Source organism: Lepus europaeus, chromosome 9 (assembly GCF_033115175.1).
Source record: "Lepus europaeus isolate LE1 chromosome 9, mLepTim1.pri, whole genome shotgun sequence".
Lineage (NCBI taxonomy): Eukaryota > Metazoa > Chordata > Mammalia > Lagomorpha > Leporidae > Lepus > Lepus europaeus.
The window spans coordinates 7,449,217-7,468,727 of record NC_084835.1 but is presented as its reverse complement, the minus strand read 5'-3'; the positions used below and the strand labels follow the sequence as shown (position 1 = coordinate 7,468,727).

Genomic DNA, 19,511 nt, shown 5'->3' with positions numbered 1-19,511 from the left:
CGGCGGCTTTACCCACTGTGCCACAGCACCAGCCCTGGCAGTTCTCTTAATGCTCTGCTTTGTGCTTCCCTAGACATGTGAGGGCACCTCAAACAGTGAGTGGAAAAATGCAACAAGAATTTAAGTTTAGGGGCTGGCATTTCGCTAAGTGCTTGAGACACCCAGTTTTCTATGTCAGAATGCCTAGGTTCAAAACCTGGCTCTGGTTCCTTACTCCAGCTTCCTGTTAATGAGATGCTAGGAGAAAGGAAGTGACAGCTCCATAAGTGGATTCTTGCTACTAACACAGGAGACCTGGGTTGAGCTCCGGCCCCACCCAGCCCGGTCCCCAGCTTTCGCAGTGATTTGGGAAGTGAACCAGTAGATGGGTACTCTCTCCCTTTCTCTGGAAGAAGAAGGAAGAAGGAAGAAGGAAGAAGGAAGGAGAAGAAGCAGCTTCTTTTGGTATAAAGATTTTGAAAGCCACGTGTTTTTCTTCATAACATGTATTTCCGGTGAACTGCTTGATGACCCCTCAAAGTACCCACATTTCATTCTCCCAAAGCCCAGGAGAAAGCACAGCCACTGCCCAGGGAAGCTGAGGCCCTGGAGGGCAAGCAGCTGCACTAGGTCAGCGTGGCAGGACCGAGCCCTGAGCCTAGGCCTTGTGCCTGGTCTGAGCACAGCGGCCTGCCCTCAGGGTGGGACTACCCAGTACGAGAGGCTGACTCCCTGGGGGCCCGCCCGCCTCACCTGCTTATAGATGAGCTCGAAGGCCCCCGTGTCACAGCTGCGGTCCAGCCGCCGGTCGATGACCACGCGCAGGGTGTCTGCTTGCACGCAGGCACAGAGCCGGGACGTGATGGGCGTGGAGGGCGCCATGGAGGGGCTGGCGTTGATCTCGATCAGCCAGGGCTGGAAGTCCTCCCCAAACACAAAGTCCGCCCCGTAGAGCTCGAAGCTGGCCTTCCGGCACTGCACGGTGTCCTGCGAGGTCTGCAGCGCGTGGATCACAGCAGCCTTCATGCCAGGCACGATGACGCTGGACCAGGCGCTGGGGGCCCCCATCTCCTTCAGGTGGGCCTGGAACTTCTGGCTGCACCACATGTTGTCTGCGGGCAGCATTGGGTGCCGGTGGCACGAGTTCTCCAGGTGCTTCTGGATGGAGTTGTTGCACAGGTGCACCGCGCTAGGGCAGGGAGCAGAAAGCTGAGCTAGGACAGCCCAGTGACACAGAGGACCCCACCTGGGAGGGGGGAGGGAAGGACCCAGGCCTGTGCCCAGCACACTTCCGGGGTCAGGAGCAGTCAGGTCCCTCTGAGGAGCAGCAGCGGGCACCACACTGAATGCTCTGTGCCTCCTCTCCTTAGCCCTCCCAGTGCTTGGAAGACAGAAGATGGGTAAGAGGATGGCCCTGCAGGCACCATCTTCAGCAGTGGCCAGTGTGAGGTCTCAGGTGTCACTAAGCCTGCGTGCTCCCGGCATCTGTGAAACGGGGTTGTAACAGCGGTCGCTCCGCCCAGCTTTTATCAAGAGTGACTGCGGGAGCAGACACACGGTGCTTATATATTCACGCACACAAAGCCTGCATCATACATGAAGTGCCCATCACTGAATTTCACACTGGTGCCTCCATCCTCCAGGTGGGGCTCCACGGGGCTTACAGGGAGGTTTTGTTTTGTTTTTTTTTTGACAAGCAGAGTGGACAGTGAGACACAGACAGAGAGAAAGGTCTTCCTTTACTGTTGGTTCACCCTCCAATGGCCGCTGCGGCCGGCGCACCGTGCTGAACCAAAGGCAGGAGCCAGGTGCTTATCCTGGTCTCCCATGGGGTGCAGGGCCCAAGCACTTGGGCCATCCTCCACTGCACTCCCGGGCCACAGCAGAGAGCTGGCCTGGAAGAGGGGCAACCGGGACAGAATCCGGTGCCCCGACCGGGACTAGAACCCGGTGTGCCACAAGGCGGAGGATTAGCCTAGTGAGCCGCGGCGCTGGCCTACAGGGAGGTTTTGCTTGACCAAAGCCACACAGCCTGGAAGCTGCAGCCTCTACCCCACAGCAGCACTGCATCTTGCCTCTCTCCTCTCGAACGCCTCCTGGCCACCCTCTGCCTTGTGGGACATTTCCTTCCCCATAGCCCGTGCCAGCTCTCCATCTGCTAGTTAACTTTACTCCTGTGTTCACTGCTTGTCTGTCTCTCCCAGAATGACAGCTCTTACAGCTGGGATCTTGTTTTGTTCAGCACTGGGTCCTGAGAGTCTAGAATGCGGACGGCACAGGGCACACACTCTGAGTAGCTGTCAGGTGGGAGGGAGGCTGGCTGGAGCCCTGTGGGGCTGCACGGTGGGTGCTCCTGCCTCTTGGCTCCCCAGGTCCCGTGCCCCACAGGGAACTGAGCAGCGGGACTCACTTGTCCAGATTCTTCAGGGAGAAGGGCTGCGTGGAGAAGCGGATGTAGCTGTTGCGGTAGAACCACACAGTGAGCGGGTTCCAGTCGGTGACCAGGAACCACTGTCTCAGGTCAAACTTGGTGCCGAAGATGAGCAGGGGCCGCTCGATGTACTTCTGCACCACCCACTTGCCGTCTTTCATCATCAGGGGGTTGCAGTCCACCAGCTTCAGCATCTCCTCCAGGTGGTCCATGCACATGATGCCTAAGGGGGAGAGGGCAGCAGGGCTCAGGGGGCGAGGCCAGGGCACCACGCGCAGCACACCCTACGCTCTCAGCCCTACCGGACGGAGTGGGCCAAGTGGGCGAGGCCGCCCCCCTCCACTGCAACCTGTTCCCTCTGCCAAAGGTCAGAAGTTGCAGCAACATCAAAGTCTTTATGTTTCTAAGTTTGGTTTGATTGACAAGGAATCTATAGAGATAAAAATGGGCTTCTGTGATGCATGTGCATATACATTACTTATTCTCCAATAACGGAATGTAAGACCAAAGCCAGTTTCAATACAAAAGAACACACAATAAAAAATGTCTCCTTCTCCAGCGGCTGCAAGTGTGGCTTGAGACCCACACGTGTTGGTTTCATGGGATTCCACAGAATAAAGCCACTCTGTGTCTGCAAGGGTGCTTGGCACCCGGAAGTGTGAGTGAAGGTTGAGTCAATAATGACAGTATGTATCAAGGTCGTTACACACGTGTGGGACAAATTCCTAGCTGCAGATTCGCTAGCCCCTAGGTGTGTGCTGGCTTCATTTTATATTGCCAGGAATGCGCAACCAATTTCTGGTCCCAGAAAGACTGTAGAATACCAGGTGTTTGCCCATATCCCACACAACACTGCTCGTTGGTTACATATTTTAGACATTCTCCTGGGTAGGAAATGGTGCCTAATTCCGCCTCTCCTCCTAAGGAGTGAAGAATCTCAGGCCTCCACAGCACGGTTTGGATGCTAGTAAGGTACAACCCCAACACACACACTCGCAAACCAAGTGCACTCCTTCAAGGTTCAGCCCCCAGAGCAGCCTCGTCACCTTCCAGAGACACTGCCGAGGCTGGCACTGTGGCACAGCAGAGGAAGACGTGGCCTGTGACACCAGCGTCCCACCTGAGCAGTGAGACTCAGCTGCTCCACTTCCGATCCAGCTCCTTGCTAATGCAGCTGGGAAAACAGCAGAAGACGGCCCAAGTGCCTGGGCCCCTGTCACCCAAGTGGGAGACCAGGATGGAGTTCCAGGCTTCTGGCTTTGGCCTGGTGCAGCCCCAGACGTTGTGACCATTTGGAGAATGAACCAGATAACAGAAGGTCGGTCTCTCTCTCTCTCTCCATTTTTGTGTCTTTCCCTTTTTCTGTAACTCTGCATTTTAAATAAATAAATATGTGGGTTTTCCCCCCAAACCCTCACACATAGGGTCAAATGATTTTCAGGTTTTTTTTTAATTTATTAATTTATTTATTTGAGAGGTAGAGTCACAGACAGAGAGGGAGAGACAGAGAGAGAGTCTTCCATCTGCTGGTTCACTCCCCAAATGGCTACAACAGCCAGAGCTGACCGATTGAAAGCCAGGAGCTTCTTCTGGGTCTCCCACGAGGGTGCAGGGAGCCAAGCATTCGGGTCATCTTCCACTGTCCATCTGGGATGCTGGCACCAGAGGTGGAGGCTTAGCCCACTACACCTTAGTGCAGGCCCTTTCTGCTTTTTCTTTTTAAGATTTATTTGGTTGTTTGAAAGACTTACAGAGAGAGAGAAGGAGAGAGAGAGAGAAAGAGAGAGAAATATTCCATCTGCTGGTTCACTCTCCAAACGGCCACAATGACTGGGGCTGGCCCAGGCCAAAGCCAGAAATCAGGAGCTTCTCCTGGGTCTTCCACATGGGTACAGGGACCAAGAACTTGGGTCATCTTCCTCTGCTTTCCCAGGCACATTAGCAGGGATCTGGATTGGAAGTGGAACAGTCTGCACTTGAACCAGCACCCATATGGGATGCTGGCTCTGCAGGCGGTGGCTTATCCTACTGAGCCACAGCACTGGCCCCAAGTAAATACTTTTTAAAAAGGCACAGACAAAATTGTGCCTGGTTCTCAAATGTCCACAGCGCACTCGGCACAACTGCCAAGAACAGGTTGCCTTGTATGAGCCAAGATCAGACTGACAGAGCAATTTCATTTCTAGAAATTTACCCTAAGGCAACAAAAGGAAAAGTCCACAAAGACCTCTGCACAAGATGCTCCTCACAGCATTGCCTCCACCAGGAATCAATCAACAAAAAATCTGCACGAGAAAAGGAAGAAAAAGACAGGACAGGATGTCCAACAACACAAGACTCCAAGGCAGAACCACAGTGAGCCAAGAGGGCCTACACCCTCCCTCTCCGCACAACTCAGACGTTCTAGGTCAGGACGGGGGCCACTCCAGGGAGGCCGAGATACAAGAAGGGCCCTCCAGGGTGCAGGTATCTTGTTCCTTGACCCTGGGAGCCGTGGGCTGGACGTTTGTTGATGCACTTGATGTGTACGCCCACGACGCGGGTCCTTTTCAAGCAAGTGTATCCTACAGACACTTCAATTAAGTATTTTTCAAACAGATAAACAGTAGCATTTGGTGCTAGGTACCTGGAGAGTCGCTGTCTTATTCTGTCTCCATCTGTGTATGTTTGAAAGGGTCCCTAAAAGGATGTTTAAAACAGAGAACAAAAACCACAGCTCTGATGTAGAGTGATTTCCAAGTTCTATTGCTAAGAAAAAAACTGCAAAACAGAAAAGTCTCGTACTAACTGATATGGAAAGATTATAAAGAGTGAAAAAGGGGAGGTGTGGAATAACGTGCTTTTGTGTAAAGTGCACATACACACACACATGCACACGCACACACTCCAAGTGCGTGGAAGACAGCACAGAAGGAAACATCTGAAGGTGAACGGCAGTTATCTCCTTTTGCTTGCTTCTTCGTAGTTTTCTGTACTGTTTGGTTTTTGCTTGAATAATGAGCATGCATTTTCACGACCTGGCACCAAAGCCTGTGAGTACATTTCTGGAGCCCCTGCTGAAGCACCACCCCAGCTTGCCGGCGCTCCTGTCCGAACGCCACTTGAACTTGGCTGGGCAGTCACAGGAACAGCCGTACACAGGATCTGACCACACACACCTTTTACTCATTCAGTCCTCACACGGAGGGGCTGGCTCCCTAAGGACGAGGCCAGGAGAGCTTGACTCACCTGCCGGAAGTCTTACAGGGAGCAGGGCATGTGACCCCCTGTGGCCCCTGTGGCCGGAATCAGTCACTAAATGTATCTCCACTAGAGAAGGGAAGTCCAGGACAGTCCATCCATCAACAGGAGACACCACAGCGGCGACACCTGGGTTTGACCTTGTGGGTGTGGCTGCCACCATCCAGGACTCTAACCACTCTGCTGCAACCCACAAGGTCGCATTGGTCAAATCTGAGAGCCCTGAGGTGCCAGGCTCCTGAGTGCCCGCGTCACCAGAGTCACCTCAAGCGCTAACCTGAACTCTGAGGCTGGGGAGGAGGCGTCTGCTCTCACAGGGAGATGGCTCTGGCCCAGACACCAGGCTGAGTTTCCACTCCTTCATTTAACCCGCACCCCACTGGAAGTGTCAGCATCATCACAGAGGAGGAAACAGGTCAGAGAGGGGACACGTGGAGTATCACTAACAGGGCTGGGACTGGAGCCCGGGCCTCACGTGGGGAACCTCGCCGCGGGGTGAGGTGCAGGGAGCAAGGGCTGACCCCCACCTCGTCCACGGGACTTGGCTCCTGGCTTCACGATCCAGACGTTGCGATCCCCTTCCATGTCCATCTGGGGTACCACGGCCCGCAGCCGCTGCAGGATGTCCTCACAGCGCTGGACCTGGGCGTCCCGGTGCCTGAGTTCTGCTCCCTCGCTGTGGGGAGATGACGGGACTTGGGCAGGGCTGGGCCTGGGGGCAGGTGGTGGACAGGACAAGGGGAGTCACAGGCCCCTGGCCATGGTCCAGCCAGCCGCAGTCATGCCCTCCCCTCAGAGACCCAGGTGGGTCTCTCCAAGCCTCCCTGCCACTCTCACGCCACTCCCCCATCCTAGCCACCCAGGCTATGGGAAAGAGAGAGGCTGGGCAAAGTCCATTCCCTTCAAGCCGCTCCCCTACAACGACACTCTGCAGCTCTGCCACCTCTCTTCTTCTTAGGTTAAAACTGCCTCTTGGGGGGCCAGCACTGTGGCAAAGCAGGTAAAGCCTCTGCCTGCAGTGCCGGCATCCCACATGGGTGCCGGTTCTAGTCCTGGCTGCTCCACTTTGAATCCAGCTCTCTGCTATGGCCTGGGAGAGCAGTGGAAGATGGTCCAAATCCTTGGATCCCTGCACCCACGTGGGAGACCCAGAAGAAGCTCTTGGCTCCTGGCTTCCGATCAGCGCATCTCCAGCTGTTGGGGCTAATTAGGGAGTGAACCAGTGGATGGAAGACTTCTCTCTGTGTGTGAGTGTGTGTGTGTGTGTGCAACTCTGACAAAAAATTGCCTCTTGTAAAATCCAATCATTCTAGCTCCCAATGATGGGGCTTGTGTATGTGACAGGCCCTGCACCAAAGGCATTCCACATGAGGGTCTTCAACAAGTTCATGGAAAATGTGTATAATGAAAAAAAAAAAAAAAACACGCATAGATTTCAAAATTTTCTACACCAAAGTAAACATCATTAATTCCATTTTTTCATGAACTGTTTAAACTACCCTGGAATTTCCACTAATTCAACGGCCCTGCTGGGCAAGTTCTACTCATTCCATTTTAGCCTGGAGAGCCGAGAGACTTGCCCAGGCCCCTCTGAGCTGCGGCTGAGCCAGGACTGCTGCCTCCTGGGACTCCCTCCCCTCCCCAGCAGACTGGCTGACAGGCGGGCGCCTCCTCAGCACCTCTGCTTCTCTCCTGGCTTGGTCTCTCTTGCCATCACCCAGCCCCCCAGACACAGACGCTCACATGGGGACCGTCTGTGTCTTCTCATTGGGTCACAGCTCTGGGCGAGTGAGGACGTCGGTACCGTGCTTTGTTGCATTCCCATGGCTAAGCACTGCATGGGGCACCCCTCGGGAGTGCCGAAACCTGGTTAAGTGAGCGGGCGGCTGGCTAAGCAAGCGCCCCAGCAGGAGCACACTGAGCAAGCACGCTGGACAGACAAGGACGCAAGGTCAGAGACCCTGTTCCTCACAGGACGGAAAACATCCGCAGCTGAACCCAGTCACCGAGCACCCCACGTGGCTGCCTCACCCAAATTCTCCTTGCTTCCAACAGAGCAGCAAGGAGGCCTCCACTGGGTGCTGACCCCTCTTTAACATCTGAGCCTCGAGTGTCTCCAGCCATGCAGAACTCACTCTCTCTCTCTCTCTCAATGTTTACTTAAAAGGCAGAGAGAAAGAAAGAAATTATCTTCTGTCTGCTGGTTCATTCCCCAAATGCCTGCAACAGCTAGGCTGGGCAGGCTGAAGCCAGGAGGCCAGAACTCCACACAGGTCTCCCGTGTGAGTACAGTCAAAACGTGAAGCCACCACCTGCAGCCTCCCCGGGCATCAGCAGGAAGCTGGTTTGCAAGGCTGGGGGCAGGGTCTTGATCCCAAGCACTCTGATATGGATGCAGGTGTGCTAAGCAGTAGCTTAACTGGCTGGGTCAAGAAGCCTATTTCTGGGGCCAGTGTCATGGCACAGTGGGTAAAGCCACCACCTGTGATGCCGGCGTCCTATATGGGCACCAGTTCAAGTCCTGGCTGCTCCACTTCCAATCCAGCACCCTGCTAATGCATCTGGGTAAGCAGCAGAAGATGGCTCAAGTCCCTGGACCCCTGCGACCCTTGTGAGAATCTGGAGAAGCTCCTGGCTCCTGGCTATGGATCAGCTCAACTCTATTTATGGCAATTTGAGGGAGTGAACCAGTGGATAGAAGATCTCTCTCAATCTCTGTTAATTCTGCCTTTCAAATAAATAAGTAAATCTTTTTAAAAAAATGCCCACCTCCTTTTTATCTTTTAATGACTTATCTGCTTATTTTATTTGAAAGGGAGAGTGATACAGAGAGGCAAACAGAATTGACTCCTACAACAGCCAGGGCTGGGCCAGGCTAAAGCCAGGAGATAGGAACTCTATCCGGGTCTCCCACAAGGATGACAGAGGCCCAAGCACTTGAGCCATCTTCTGCTGCTCTCCCAAGGCCATTAGCAGGGAGCTGCATTGGAAGCAGAGCAGCCATGGCTAGAACCAGCACTCATATGGGATGCCCACGTTGCAGGCAGCAGCTTAACCCACTGTGCCACAAAGCTGGCCCCTTGCTCCATCTTTTAATGAGGTTACAGTAGCCACTGGGGCAGTGCCGGAAACAGGAACAACCAGATGAAGGGAGCTTGGCAAAGTCATTCACACGAAGTCCCAACAAACTCCTCTGTGATGTGGTGCAGGCAAGTGTCACGTGAAGGGTGAAGGGCAGTTTAGGAAAGGTTCCTCTCTCTTCTTTTTTAAAGATTTTAGTTATTTATCTGAGAGGTAGAGTTACAGAGAGTGAGAAGGCGAGACAGAGACAAAGGTCTTCCACCTGCTGGCTCACCCTCCCAAATGGCTGCAATGGCTGGGCTGATCCGAAGCCAGGAGCCAGGAGCTTCTTCCAGGTCTCCTATGTGGGATCAGGGGCCCAAGGACCTGGGCCATCTGCCACTGCCTTCCCAGGCCACAGCAGAGAGCTGGACCAGAAGTGGAGCAGCCGGGACTAGAACTGGTAACCATATGGGATGCTGGCATGGCAGATGGAGGATTAACGCACCCCACTGAGCCACAGCATCAGCCCCGAGAGGCTCTTCAACATGATAGTATGTTTTTTTTTCCTTTTAAACATTTATTTATTTTAAAGGCAGAGTGACAGGGTTGCAGATACAAAGACAGCTTCCATCAGCTGGTTGACTGCCCAAATGACAACGCCTGGGGCCAGGAGCCTGGACTCTATCCCGGTTCCCCATGTGGATGCAGGGCCCATGCCCTTGGGCCATCTGTGCTGCTTTTTTTAATTTATTTTTTCATTTTTTGACAGGCAGAGTGGACAGTGAGAGAGAGAGACAGAGAGAAAAGTCTTCCTTTTTCCATTGGTTCACCCTGCAAGTGCCACTGTGGCTGGCACGTTGTGGCGAGCGTGCTGCGCTGATCCGAAGCCAGGAGCCAGGTGCTTATCCTGGTCTCCCATGGGGTGCAGGGCCCAAGGACCTGGGCCATCCTCCACTGCACTCCCAGGCCACAGCAGAGAGCTTGCCTGGAAGAGGGGCAACCTGGACAGAATCTGGTGCCCCGACCGGGACTAGAACCCGGTGTGCCAGCGCCGCAAGGTGGAGGATTAGCCTATTGAGCCACTGCACCGGCCATGTGCTGCTTTTCAAGTACATCAGCAGTGAGGTGGAGCAGGAGGGGAGCAGCCAGGACTGGAACTGGTTCTCACTTGGGATGCCTGCGTTGCAGGTGGTGGCTTAACCTGCTGCACCACAACACCAACTCCAGCCATATGGCTTTACACTTAGTAAAAAGGAGATAAAACCTGTGGTTTTTGTGGAGAATTGACCTTGATAAAAGACTGGGTGGTGAGGCATAGGTTGACAGATCGATAGATCGACAGACAGAGGCAGAGTGGGGAAGCAGCACACACTGGCTGAATGTAAGAGCGCTGAGCCGCCGGCGCCGCGGCTCACTAGGCTAATCCTCCACCTTGCGGCGCCGGCACACCGGGTTCTAGTCCCAGTCGGGGCACTGATTCTGTCCCGGTTGCCCCTCTTCCAGGCCAGCTCTCTGCTGTGGCCAGGGAGTGCAGTGGAGGATGGCCCAAGTCCTTGGGCCCTGCACCCCATGGGAGACCAGGATAAGCTCCTGCCATTGGATCAGCGCGGTGCGCCTACCGCGGCAGCCATTGGAGGGTGAACCAAAGGCAAAAGGAAGACCTCTCTCTCTGTCTCTCTCTCTCACTGTCCACTCTGCCTGTCAAAAAAAAAAAAAAGGGCGCTGAGCCACTCGGCGCCGTGTGTATCTGCTGTGTGACACAGGGCTTCACGGGAGTCCTGACTTCTCTCAGAAGTCCACACACCCCTCTAGAATTTGCCCCTACACTGGAAATAGAAAGGCCGCGTGTGCCTGACACTGTGTGTGGTCTAGCATGGCCGTGTGACACTCAGTTTAAGAGGGGCGGCTCTGCCTTGTCTGGTGGCTAAGGGGTCACCCAGGGGCCATGAACTATTTGCTCCTGATCTGAGTTTGTTGATTATGCCTTTATTCAACGCTCGTTAGTTCTGCAGCCCACCCTGCCCCGGACCCCGACTGAGTAATCAGATCTGCCCACCCTGCCTGTCAACACCACCCCCCCTGCCTGCAGCTGCATGGCCCTGGAGGGGGCACAGGCTTAGCAGGGGCTCGGGAAGTCCGTGTTGGCAAGAATTCTCTGCCTTCAGGGCCCTCCTCCCTGCAGTCTCTCTCCAACTCCTCTGCCAAGTGAAGTGTCCAAACCACGCCAGTCTCATCCCTGCTCAGGAACCTCTCCCAGGGCCAGTGCTGTGGTGCAGGGGGTAAAGCAGCCACCTGCAGTGCAGGCATCCCATGTGAACGCCAGTTCGAGTTCTGGCTGCTCCACTTCCAATCCAGATCTCTGCTATGGCCTGGGAAAGCAGTAGAAGATGGCCCAAGTCCTTGGGCCCCTACACCTGCAGGGAGGACCTGGAAGAAGCTCCTGGCTTCAGATCAACGCAGCTCTGGCCATTGCGGCCAATTGGGGAGTGAACCAGTGGATGGGAGACTTCTCTCTCTCTCTCTTTCTTTCTCTCTTTCTCTTTCTCTCTGCCTCTCCTTTCTCTGTGTAACTCTGACTTCCAAATAAATAAATCTTTTAAAAGAAGAACCTCTCCCGAAGTGTGTTCCACAAACACTGCCCTTCAACACGCCGGATGTGAGGGTAAGCGCCGGGGTCACGTGCGTGGATGGGGTGAGTATCTCGGCACAGGGTTCGTCAGAGTGCTGGGTTTCCTCCCAATCCTCGCATTCTGCTAGTGTGTACCCTGGGGGCTCAAGCAACAGGGTCCCTGCTACTCACATGGGAGACCTGGACTCAATTCCTGGCTCCTGGCAATGAATTCATGCCCCAGCCATGGCCACTGTGGGCATTTGGTGAGTGAACCAGCGGGTGGGAGCTCTCTGTGTCACTCTGCCTTTCAGAAACAAACAAACAAAAAAAAACTTTTTGAAAAACTGTAATTAAAATACAAGCTTCTTATGGCACAAAACATTCTGCGGGGCCAATGTTGTGGCGCAGCAGGTTAGCCCACTGTGACACCCACATCCCATATCAGAGTGCTGGTTTTAGTCCCAGCTACTCCACTCTGGCCCAGCTCCCTGCTGATGTGCCTGGGAAAGCAGCGGATGATAGCCCAAGTACATGAGCCCCTGCCACTCATGTGGGAGACCCAGATGGAGTTCCAGGTTCCTGGCTGCAGCCTATCCCAGCCCCAGCCACCACAGCGATTTGGGAAGAAAAACCAGCAGAGAGATCTCTGTCTCTCCTCTCTCTTTGTTCCTCTGCTTTTAAAATAAACAAATCTTTGAAAAGAAATTTTTGATATCTATGCATACAAATGGTCATGAGAAAGTTCATGAAAAATGTATGTAACAACTACGGGCAGCGTCATGGAAAGAACTTGTTTGTTGTGAACTTCGTCAACACCAATCATATGCATGGATGTCAAAAACCTTTTTGCACCAAAATAAACTTTGTAAAAAAGGATTTGTTTCATTATTTATTATTTGAAAGCCTGCAACTCCATCCAGGTCTCCCACAAGGGTGACAGGGGCTCAAGCCCTTGGGCCGTCTTCTGCTGCTTTCCCAGGCACATTAGCAGGCAGCTGGATCGGAAGCAGAGTGGCTGAGACTCGAATTGGCACTCACATGGGATTGCTGGCAACGCAGGCAGCAACTCAACCCGCTGCACCACAATGCCCACCCCTACATTTATTTTTTAATTCCATTTATTTATTCGAAATTCAGAGCTACACAGAGAAAAAAGGAGAGACAGAGAGAGAGACAGAGAGAGAGGTCTTCCACCCAATGGTTTACTCCCCAACTGGCCGCAATGGTCAGAGCTGTGACCATCCAAAGCCAGGAGCCAGGAGCTTCCTCCGGGTCTCCCATGTAGGTGCAGGGGCCCAAGGATTTGGGCCATCTTCTACTGCTTTCCCAGGCCATAGCAGAGAGCTGGATTGGAAGTAGAGCAGCCAGGACTAGAACTGGCGTCCATATGGGATGCTGGGACTGCAGGTGGTGGCTTTACCTGCTACACCACAGTGCCGGCCTCTTAATCCCATTTTTCCATGAAGTTTTTGAAGTACCTTTGTATGTACAGGACACACAGCATACCCATCTCTCTTGGGTGTGTACACTAATAGGTTCTGGAAGCTTCTGTGCCAAGGAAGTCGTGTGACTTGGTGTAACCCAATTTCTTCCAAACTTGACTGAGCACAAAAGCCCTTTCTCACCACGTTTTGCACTTTCCATAGAATCTGCAGCCTGTGTGCCCTTCTATGGGAAACAGCCTCCAGGATTAGACCCAGATGAGTTCAGTTCCTGTTGTGTGAGTAGATTCCATGAGCCTGTGCTGAAAACACACTGCAGATTATCCTGTTGATCCCACCCTTGAGGCAGAGATCATTTGAAAAATACATTTTCCATTTGAGAAAAGTGGAGCTCATGTTCCTGAGTCACAGAGTTTAGAAGCTGCAAAGCCAGGACTTGAACTCAGGAGCGCCTGGCCACACAGGCCACGACCCTGGCAACTACACTATGCCAAGAACCAGGGAGAGGGGCTTGCGCCCCACCATGGCAGCAGTGGGGGCCTTCAGGGTTCCTGAGCAGCAGAGTGGGGAACACAGCTGGGGGGCTTTAGGAGGCGGTGGGGCCCACACCCCGACTGCAGGGTACTCACTGGACCACCTGGTAGTAGCGCTGCAGGAAGAGGGACCAGCCCTCGGGGCTCCAGCACAGCGGGGCCCCCACGTCCTTGTCGATGTCCAGGTGGGCCAGGCTGCTAAGGTGCTCCTCGCACGCACTCAGGGCCTCGTCCACGAACTCGGGGGACACGGCGAGCGGCTTCTTCTGTTTCTTAGGTTGTTTGTTTCCTGCAGAGATGGGAGCTGCGTCACTATTCTGCATCGCAGCAGGCAACCCGGCACACGCCACAGCGCCCACTGCCCCTAGGCCTGTCACCTACCTGAGGCGTCCCCCTACAAACAGTCTCCTGCTGCCCTGGGACTTGTCACTCACCGGAGACCTCTGCACTTGCTCCTGGGTGTCCCTGTCCCAGGCCCCATCGCTCACTGGAGGATCCCTGTTAAACACCCCCAGGGCCTCCATGGCACGTGGATCCCCAGCACACACCTGCGGCCTCTCCACCTCCGGGACCTCTCATGCACCTGGGAACCTGAGCCTAGGTGAATCCAGATTTACACGAACCCCCTCCCTCAGGTCTGATGTGACTTCCTAGGGTCTAATGTGTAACAGAAATCTGGGCCCACTTGCAGTCCTAACAGACTCCTACAGTCCTCTTCACAGCAGCAGTTACCAACCACATGTGCAAAGCTACCACGTGTGAGGCCGACACACTCCCCAACACTGGCAATGCCTTGAAAATCCTGAGGCCCTCCAAGCCCTGCAGCCTAACCTATTCCTGAGCCCACCCCCATGGAAGCTGCAGCCGGGGGCGTCTGGCCGCAGGAGGGCCCTGGGCCCCATCACGGTACGTAATGATCTTCCTGGTACCCGACACACCCAGGAGACAGCCGCCGGGAAGCCTTCCCCTGGAAAGCAAGGGTTGGCCTTCTCCCCACAGAGCTGCTTCAGCTCCGACAGACCCCGGATTCCAGAATGGAGAGGCCCACATGTGGGTGCCAACTCCAGGAGAGAAAGGGCACGTGACATGGGGCCAGCAGTTAACGGTGGGTCCTCGGAATCCCTTCCGCTCCTAGCTGCTGTTCCTTATCCTCGGCACGAGGGGTCCTCAAGCCACTGTAAGCCTCCTGGCTTCACTGCGGCCCCCAGGCGCCCTCTCCGCCTCACCTCTGTAAGGTGCCACGCCTCTGGAGGGCTGAATGAGGCTAGGAGGACAGGTGTGTGGTGACGGGGACCGAGAATGCACGAGGAGACGGACTGGAGGATGGACAGGTGGTGGGCGGGAAGAGGCTGACACGGGGTAGGCAGATGGGTGGAAGGAGAGGTAGGAGAGTGGGGAGCAGGCAGATGGAAGGGGAATCTGCAGCTGATGGCGGGGAGGTGACGAGGACATCAGCAGGCAGTGGACAGGACAGGGGATGGGTGGGTGGATGGACAAGGTGGCGGGAAGCTGTGTCAGATGGGCACAGACGTGGAGACGAATGGCAAGGTAGGTGGGCAGGGGAGTGGAGGTAACGCAGTACCCACCTGGGGCCTCTTCTTTTTCGGCCTGGACAGAGTATGACTTCCATTCGGATTTCACCACCAGCTTGAGAACGTTGCGGGCAGCTGTCAGCCAGAAGTCCTCTGCTCCCAGGGCAGGGGATACCCTGCTCAGCCCCCAGGCTTGACGCCTGTTCTGGTTCCGGAACCTGACCATCACTCGCCCCACTTTGGAACTGGAACCCGACCCCACCTCTCTGACTCTACAACCTAGTTTGGATCCTGGCTCCTGTTTCGGCTGCAGAACCAGGCCAAGGCTCTGAGCTGACCTGGCCCACAACTGCCTTCAGAACCTGAGTTCTTCCGTTCCTGATCCACTTTGATAATTCCTCTGGACTGAGCACCAGAACCTATTTTAGACTGGGAACACAATTTAAACCCTGGGTCTAAATTCTGACCGGAATACAACATAGCCTGGAGTCGGAACGTATTCTCCCTTAGAAACCCAAAGCTGACAACTTTTTTAGACCCTGATTCAGCCAATGGAATTGGAATCTATCTCAATCAACAGAATGACTTTTAGGACCTGCTCCAGAATCCAACTAAGCTGCTCAGGCTTGTTTAGGAGAGGGTTGGTGATGCTGGAAGGCTCACTGCGGGAGGGCCCGGTGGGGAGATGAGAAAAGGGACGGCGGAGATCTGCCGGGCAGACGAGGGCAGGGAGAGGCCCCGGCTCTCCAACACAAGCCGAGCTTTACGCTGCCCCTGGGCCTGAGGGTGCAGCAGAGCCACGGGAGTCTCCTTACCTATGAAGGCCTTCTTGTCATCCTCAGCCCCCAGACGGTAGCAGCGTGGGAAGAAGGAGTCAGCATCGGCCTCATCGAACCAGGGCAAGTTGCGCAAATTGACACAGAGGCCCACCTATGGAGTCAGCTGCTGAGGGGCAGGGTGGGACTTGCCCGGAGAGCTCCACAGGACTGACATGTGTCCAGAACGCGCAGAGAGGCCCCACCTGGACACTCTCAGAGCCGTCACCTGCCTTGATGTGCTCACAGCTCTCTCCCGATGCCTGGGTCACCCCCTGTGCCCATGACGCCCCTCACCAGTCCTGTCCACTCTCTCATCCCCAACCACTGGCCACCTTTAGGAATCCTACAATGGCAGACCCCACTTACAAAGCTCTTTGGCTCCGGGTCACAACCCGAGGAGGCGGGCCTTACTGGCAACCTTATTTAAAGATGAGGGAACTGGGGCTGAGAGAGGCCACATCATTGCTAAGCGGCCCGAGGAGGCAGAACGGATCCACCAGCCTGACGCGCTCTGCTTAGGAGGTACGGACCCTCTTGCTCAGACTCCGGACCTCGTGTTTGCTCTGGCTCCAGATCCCACGAGAACCCTGGAGCCCATTCTGCTCATTATGGCTACACACGCAAGGCCCCCTGCGGGGGCTGGGCCTGAACGGAGGCCTGTCTGCCTCTGGATCCTGAATTATACACCTCACCCTCTCCTGAGAACTCTGCTACTGACGAGCAGCAGGGAGCAGGGCTGTCAGCCCAAGGCCGGGGGCCAGAGGCTGCCCCGTGCACCCTCCCAGGGAGCTCACCTTGGTGGTGAAAGCGCCGGCCCGGGCATAGTGGTTTATGATCTGATCCTTGGAGAGGAAGCGATAGTCCAGCACGTCCCGCCGAGTCGTCCAGATGAAGTAGGGCGTCTCGTTGCGAACCATGCGAGACTAAACAGGGGAGGAGATGGGGACGCTGGTGTGGGCGGCTCGGGCTAAGGTGGCCTCTTCCCATCCTGCACACACAGCAGCGCGGAGAACAGAGGGGAGATGGTGCTGCTGCGCCCCCGCCCACGTGTAAGAAAACGCATCCCCTCCTCGAGGTCACACACTTGGTGAGCAGAAAACAGGCCAGTGGTCGGCCCCTCTTGGTGCCCCTAAGCACAACTGAACGCCACACCTCGTTCCGGCCCCTGGCCATCAGTGGCCTGCCCAGTGCAGGAAGGTGAGTCCAGGCTGACGGGCACACAGCGGGTGGCACTCTCGCACGGACCCCACACTTCCCAGGTCATCTCAGCTACTCCTCACCACGACCCTGGCAGGGGGGCTCCAGTTCTCATGTCACAGTCGAAGGAGCTGAGGCACGGGAGCAGTGAGAGACTTGCCCAAAGGCTCACAAGCTTGAGCGTACGCAATTCGCAGCACACAGCGAAATCCCTGACACAGCGAAGGGGCAGTTTCACATAGCTCAGCGTCCCAAGCAGTGGCACCAGGATAAGCACCCCTGTCCCCGTGACGTCCACATAACCCAGAAGGCCACAGCAGCCTCCCGCAGATCTGTCTAAGCCCCTCACTCCAGCCTGCACATGCCAAGGGCCGACAATGGAGAGGAACAGTAGAGTAGTTCCAGGTTTTTTAAATTCATTCGGGTGGCAGAGGAGGAGAGACAGTGCTCCCATCAGCTAGTTCACTCCACAAATGCCCAGAAGCCAGGAACTCAGTCCAGGCCTCCCACATGGGTGACAAGGACCCAAACATCCGAGTCATTTCCCGCTGCTTCCCAGGGTGTAGATTAGCAGGCACCTGGAACTGTAAGGCCAGGACTCAAGTCAACCCCGATAGGGGATGCAGGTGTCCCAAAAGGCTTCACTACTGTGCCCGTGTCCACTCCAAACTATGGAAGGAGGCATTAGCACGTGTGGTGACCGCGCCAGCTTCTGACGCCCCCAGCAGAGTTCTGAGCCCCACGGAGTCCCTCACCACTCTGCAGGCCTGCCCACGGTTCTCCTGACCAATGGGAAACTGAGGCCCGGAGAAGGAAAGGACTTTCCCGAGAGGACCCTGCTGGACCCCGGGGCTCTCGCCCTCGTGAGACTGCCCCTGCCAGGCCCCTGCTTCGTCTCGGCCCCCAGCCCTCACCATTAAGGCATGTGTCCCCTCTACGTCATCACATTCCAGAACACTTTCGAAGCTGAAGGGCGGTGGTGGCCGGGACTCCTCATCTGCATCGTCGTCTTCTGTGGGTGCAGAGCCTGATGAGGCCCCTGTCCTTGCCCTCAAGACCCATCAGGCCTCAACCCCAGGACCGTGGGACCCAAAGGGAAGGGACCCACTGGGGCGGGGGGGGGGCTCCACTCACCATCCTCAGGGGTGTCACTGTCCCCCACCCCTGAGCTATCCAGATCCTTGTGGGGTGGCAGCAGCGTGCTGGCGTTCATGTGATGGACCATCCTCTTCTCCACCCAGCCCCTCTGGCGCAAGAGAGAGCGGATCACCGGGTAGTGGCCTTGGATCATGAAGACCTTCTTCTGCTGTAAGGGGAGCAAAGACGACTTGCTCAGGAAGCACTGCCTGAGCGACAGGCAATGACGGGGCAATGGCGGGCCGGGCGCGGCCTCCGCCTTCGAGACACTCTTAGGTTGCAGCAGGTGACAGACACAGCTCATCAACAGGGAGAGACGCTCACAAACACACGTAGTGGTAACAGTTCACCTGTGCTGCCCATCTATTATGTGATAGGCAGCGCTTTCAGGGCACTGCTAACAGCATCGTGCACTTTTGTTAGAGAGTTAGCCCCATTTTACAGGTTATGAAACAAACGCACAGATTGAAGGGCTCACACAGTGGTCACGTGGAAGAGCCGCCTGGCTCCAGAAACTTCAGACTGAATGGGGATCCCGAGGAGCCCAACATCGGGGGACTGCGGTCTGGCGCTGTGGCGCAGCAGGCTAAACCCCCACCACACGAGGTGGGGGCCTTCTCTGCTTCTAACTCTGTCATGGAATACAAGTGCACTGCAAAAAGTTCATGGAAAATGGAATTAAAAGGCAAGTTTATTTTGGTGCAAGATTCCTTGAGATCCACACATAGCTTTTCATAAGATGCATTTCCCATGAGCTTTGGACCCTTGTACACGGTCAGGGAGGCTGGCAAGGAGCCCCGGGCTGGGCTGACAGCAGGTGCTCCGGCCTCACGGCTGCAGAGAGCTCAGCAGGAGCTGAGAGGACGACAGGGCAGGCAGACCCTGGACGGTGGAGGAGACGGTGGCTGGGCTGCAGGGGGCTCTGCTGGCCGGGACCGCACTTCAGCTTGTACTAAGAGTAGCATGAGGCGCACCGGCTAGTGAAGAGGGAGCCGCGGCCATCCAGGTACAGACAGAGGGGTCAAGGGGAGGCAGCCCAGTCAGAAAGAGGCGTGGTTTACACGGGAGAGCAACAACAGCACCCCGGGAGCAGGGGGCGTAGGGGCTAGTGTTAGGACCCAGTGGGGTGAGCTGCCACTTACATCGGCACCCTGTAACGGACAGCCAGCTCAAGTTCTGAGAGTTCTTACAAAAAAAAAAAAAAAAAAAAAGAAAAGAGGCTAGTTACAGCAGGGATGGGCGAAGGTCTGAGAGTTGAGATCCATGTTGGAAACGGAGACCATGGGGGAGACGTGTGTGTGAACAGAGGAAAGATCAGAGTCTGGCTTGAGCACCTCAGCCATGGGCAAGGCCAGGGGCTGGGAACAGCGGACTTGGACGGGGACATCACACCTGGTGTGGGATGGAGTCTGAAACAACAGCTTCTCTGGGTGGAGAAGAAGGGATCTGGTCTGGCAGGCTGGGAGGGAAAGGGCACGGAGGTGCAGGTCAAGTACTGGGGTTCCTCGCACACCGGGAGGCTGCTCCT

At 55.4% G+C, this 19,511-nt stretch overlaps 1 protein-coding gene across 6 annotated transcripts in view; it reads right to left on the bottom strand.

Moving 5' to 3' along the window:
- TTLL3 (tubulin tyrosine ligase like 3) overlaps nt 1-19,511 on the bottom strand; it is a 30,301-nt gene that overhangs the window by 9,731 nt on the left and 1,059 nt on the right. For 4 of the 6 annotated variants that reach the window (XM_062200413.1, XM_062200409.1, XM_062200411.1 and 1 more), the window contains exons 3-11: nt 17,981-18,152; nt 17,761-17,858; nt 16,444-16,572; nt 15,647-15,761; nt 14,886-14,984; nt 13,396-13,588; nt 6,178-6,362; nt 2,390-2,633; nt 733-1,168 (exon numbers count right to left, since the gene is read on the bottom strand). In XM_062200413.1, coding sequence (XP_062056397.1) covers nt 733-1,168; nt 2,390-2,633; nt 6,178-6,362; nt 13,396-13,588; nt 14,886-14,984; nt 15,647-15,761; nt 16,444-16,572; nt 17,761-17,858; nt 17,981-18,152 — 1,671 coding nt within the window. Of the gene's footprint in view, nt 1-732; nt 1,169-2,389; nt 2,634-6,177; nt 6,363-13,395; nt 13,589-14,885; nt 14,985-15,646; nt 15,762-16,443; nt 16,573-17,760; nt 17,859-17,980; nt 18,153-19,511 lie in introns of those variants that run through there. The other 2 variants (XM_062200410.1, XM_062200414.1) reach the window with 2 other exon arrangements.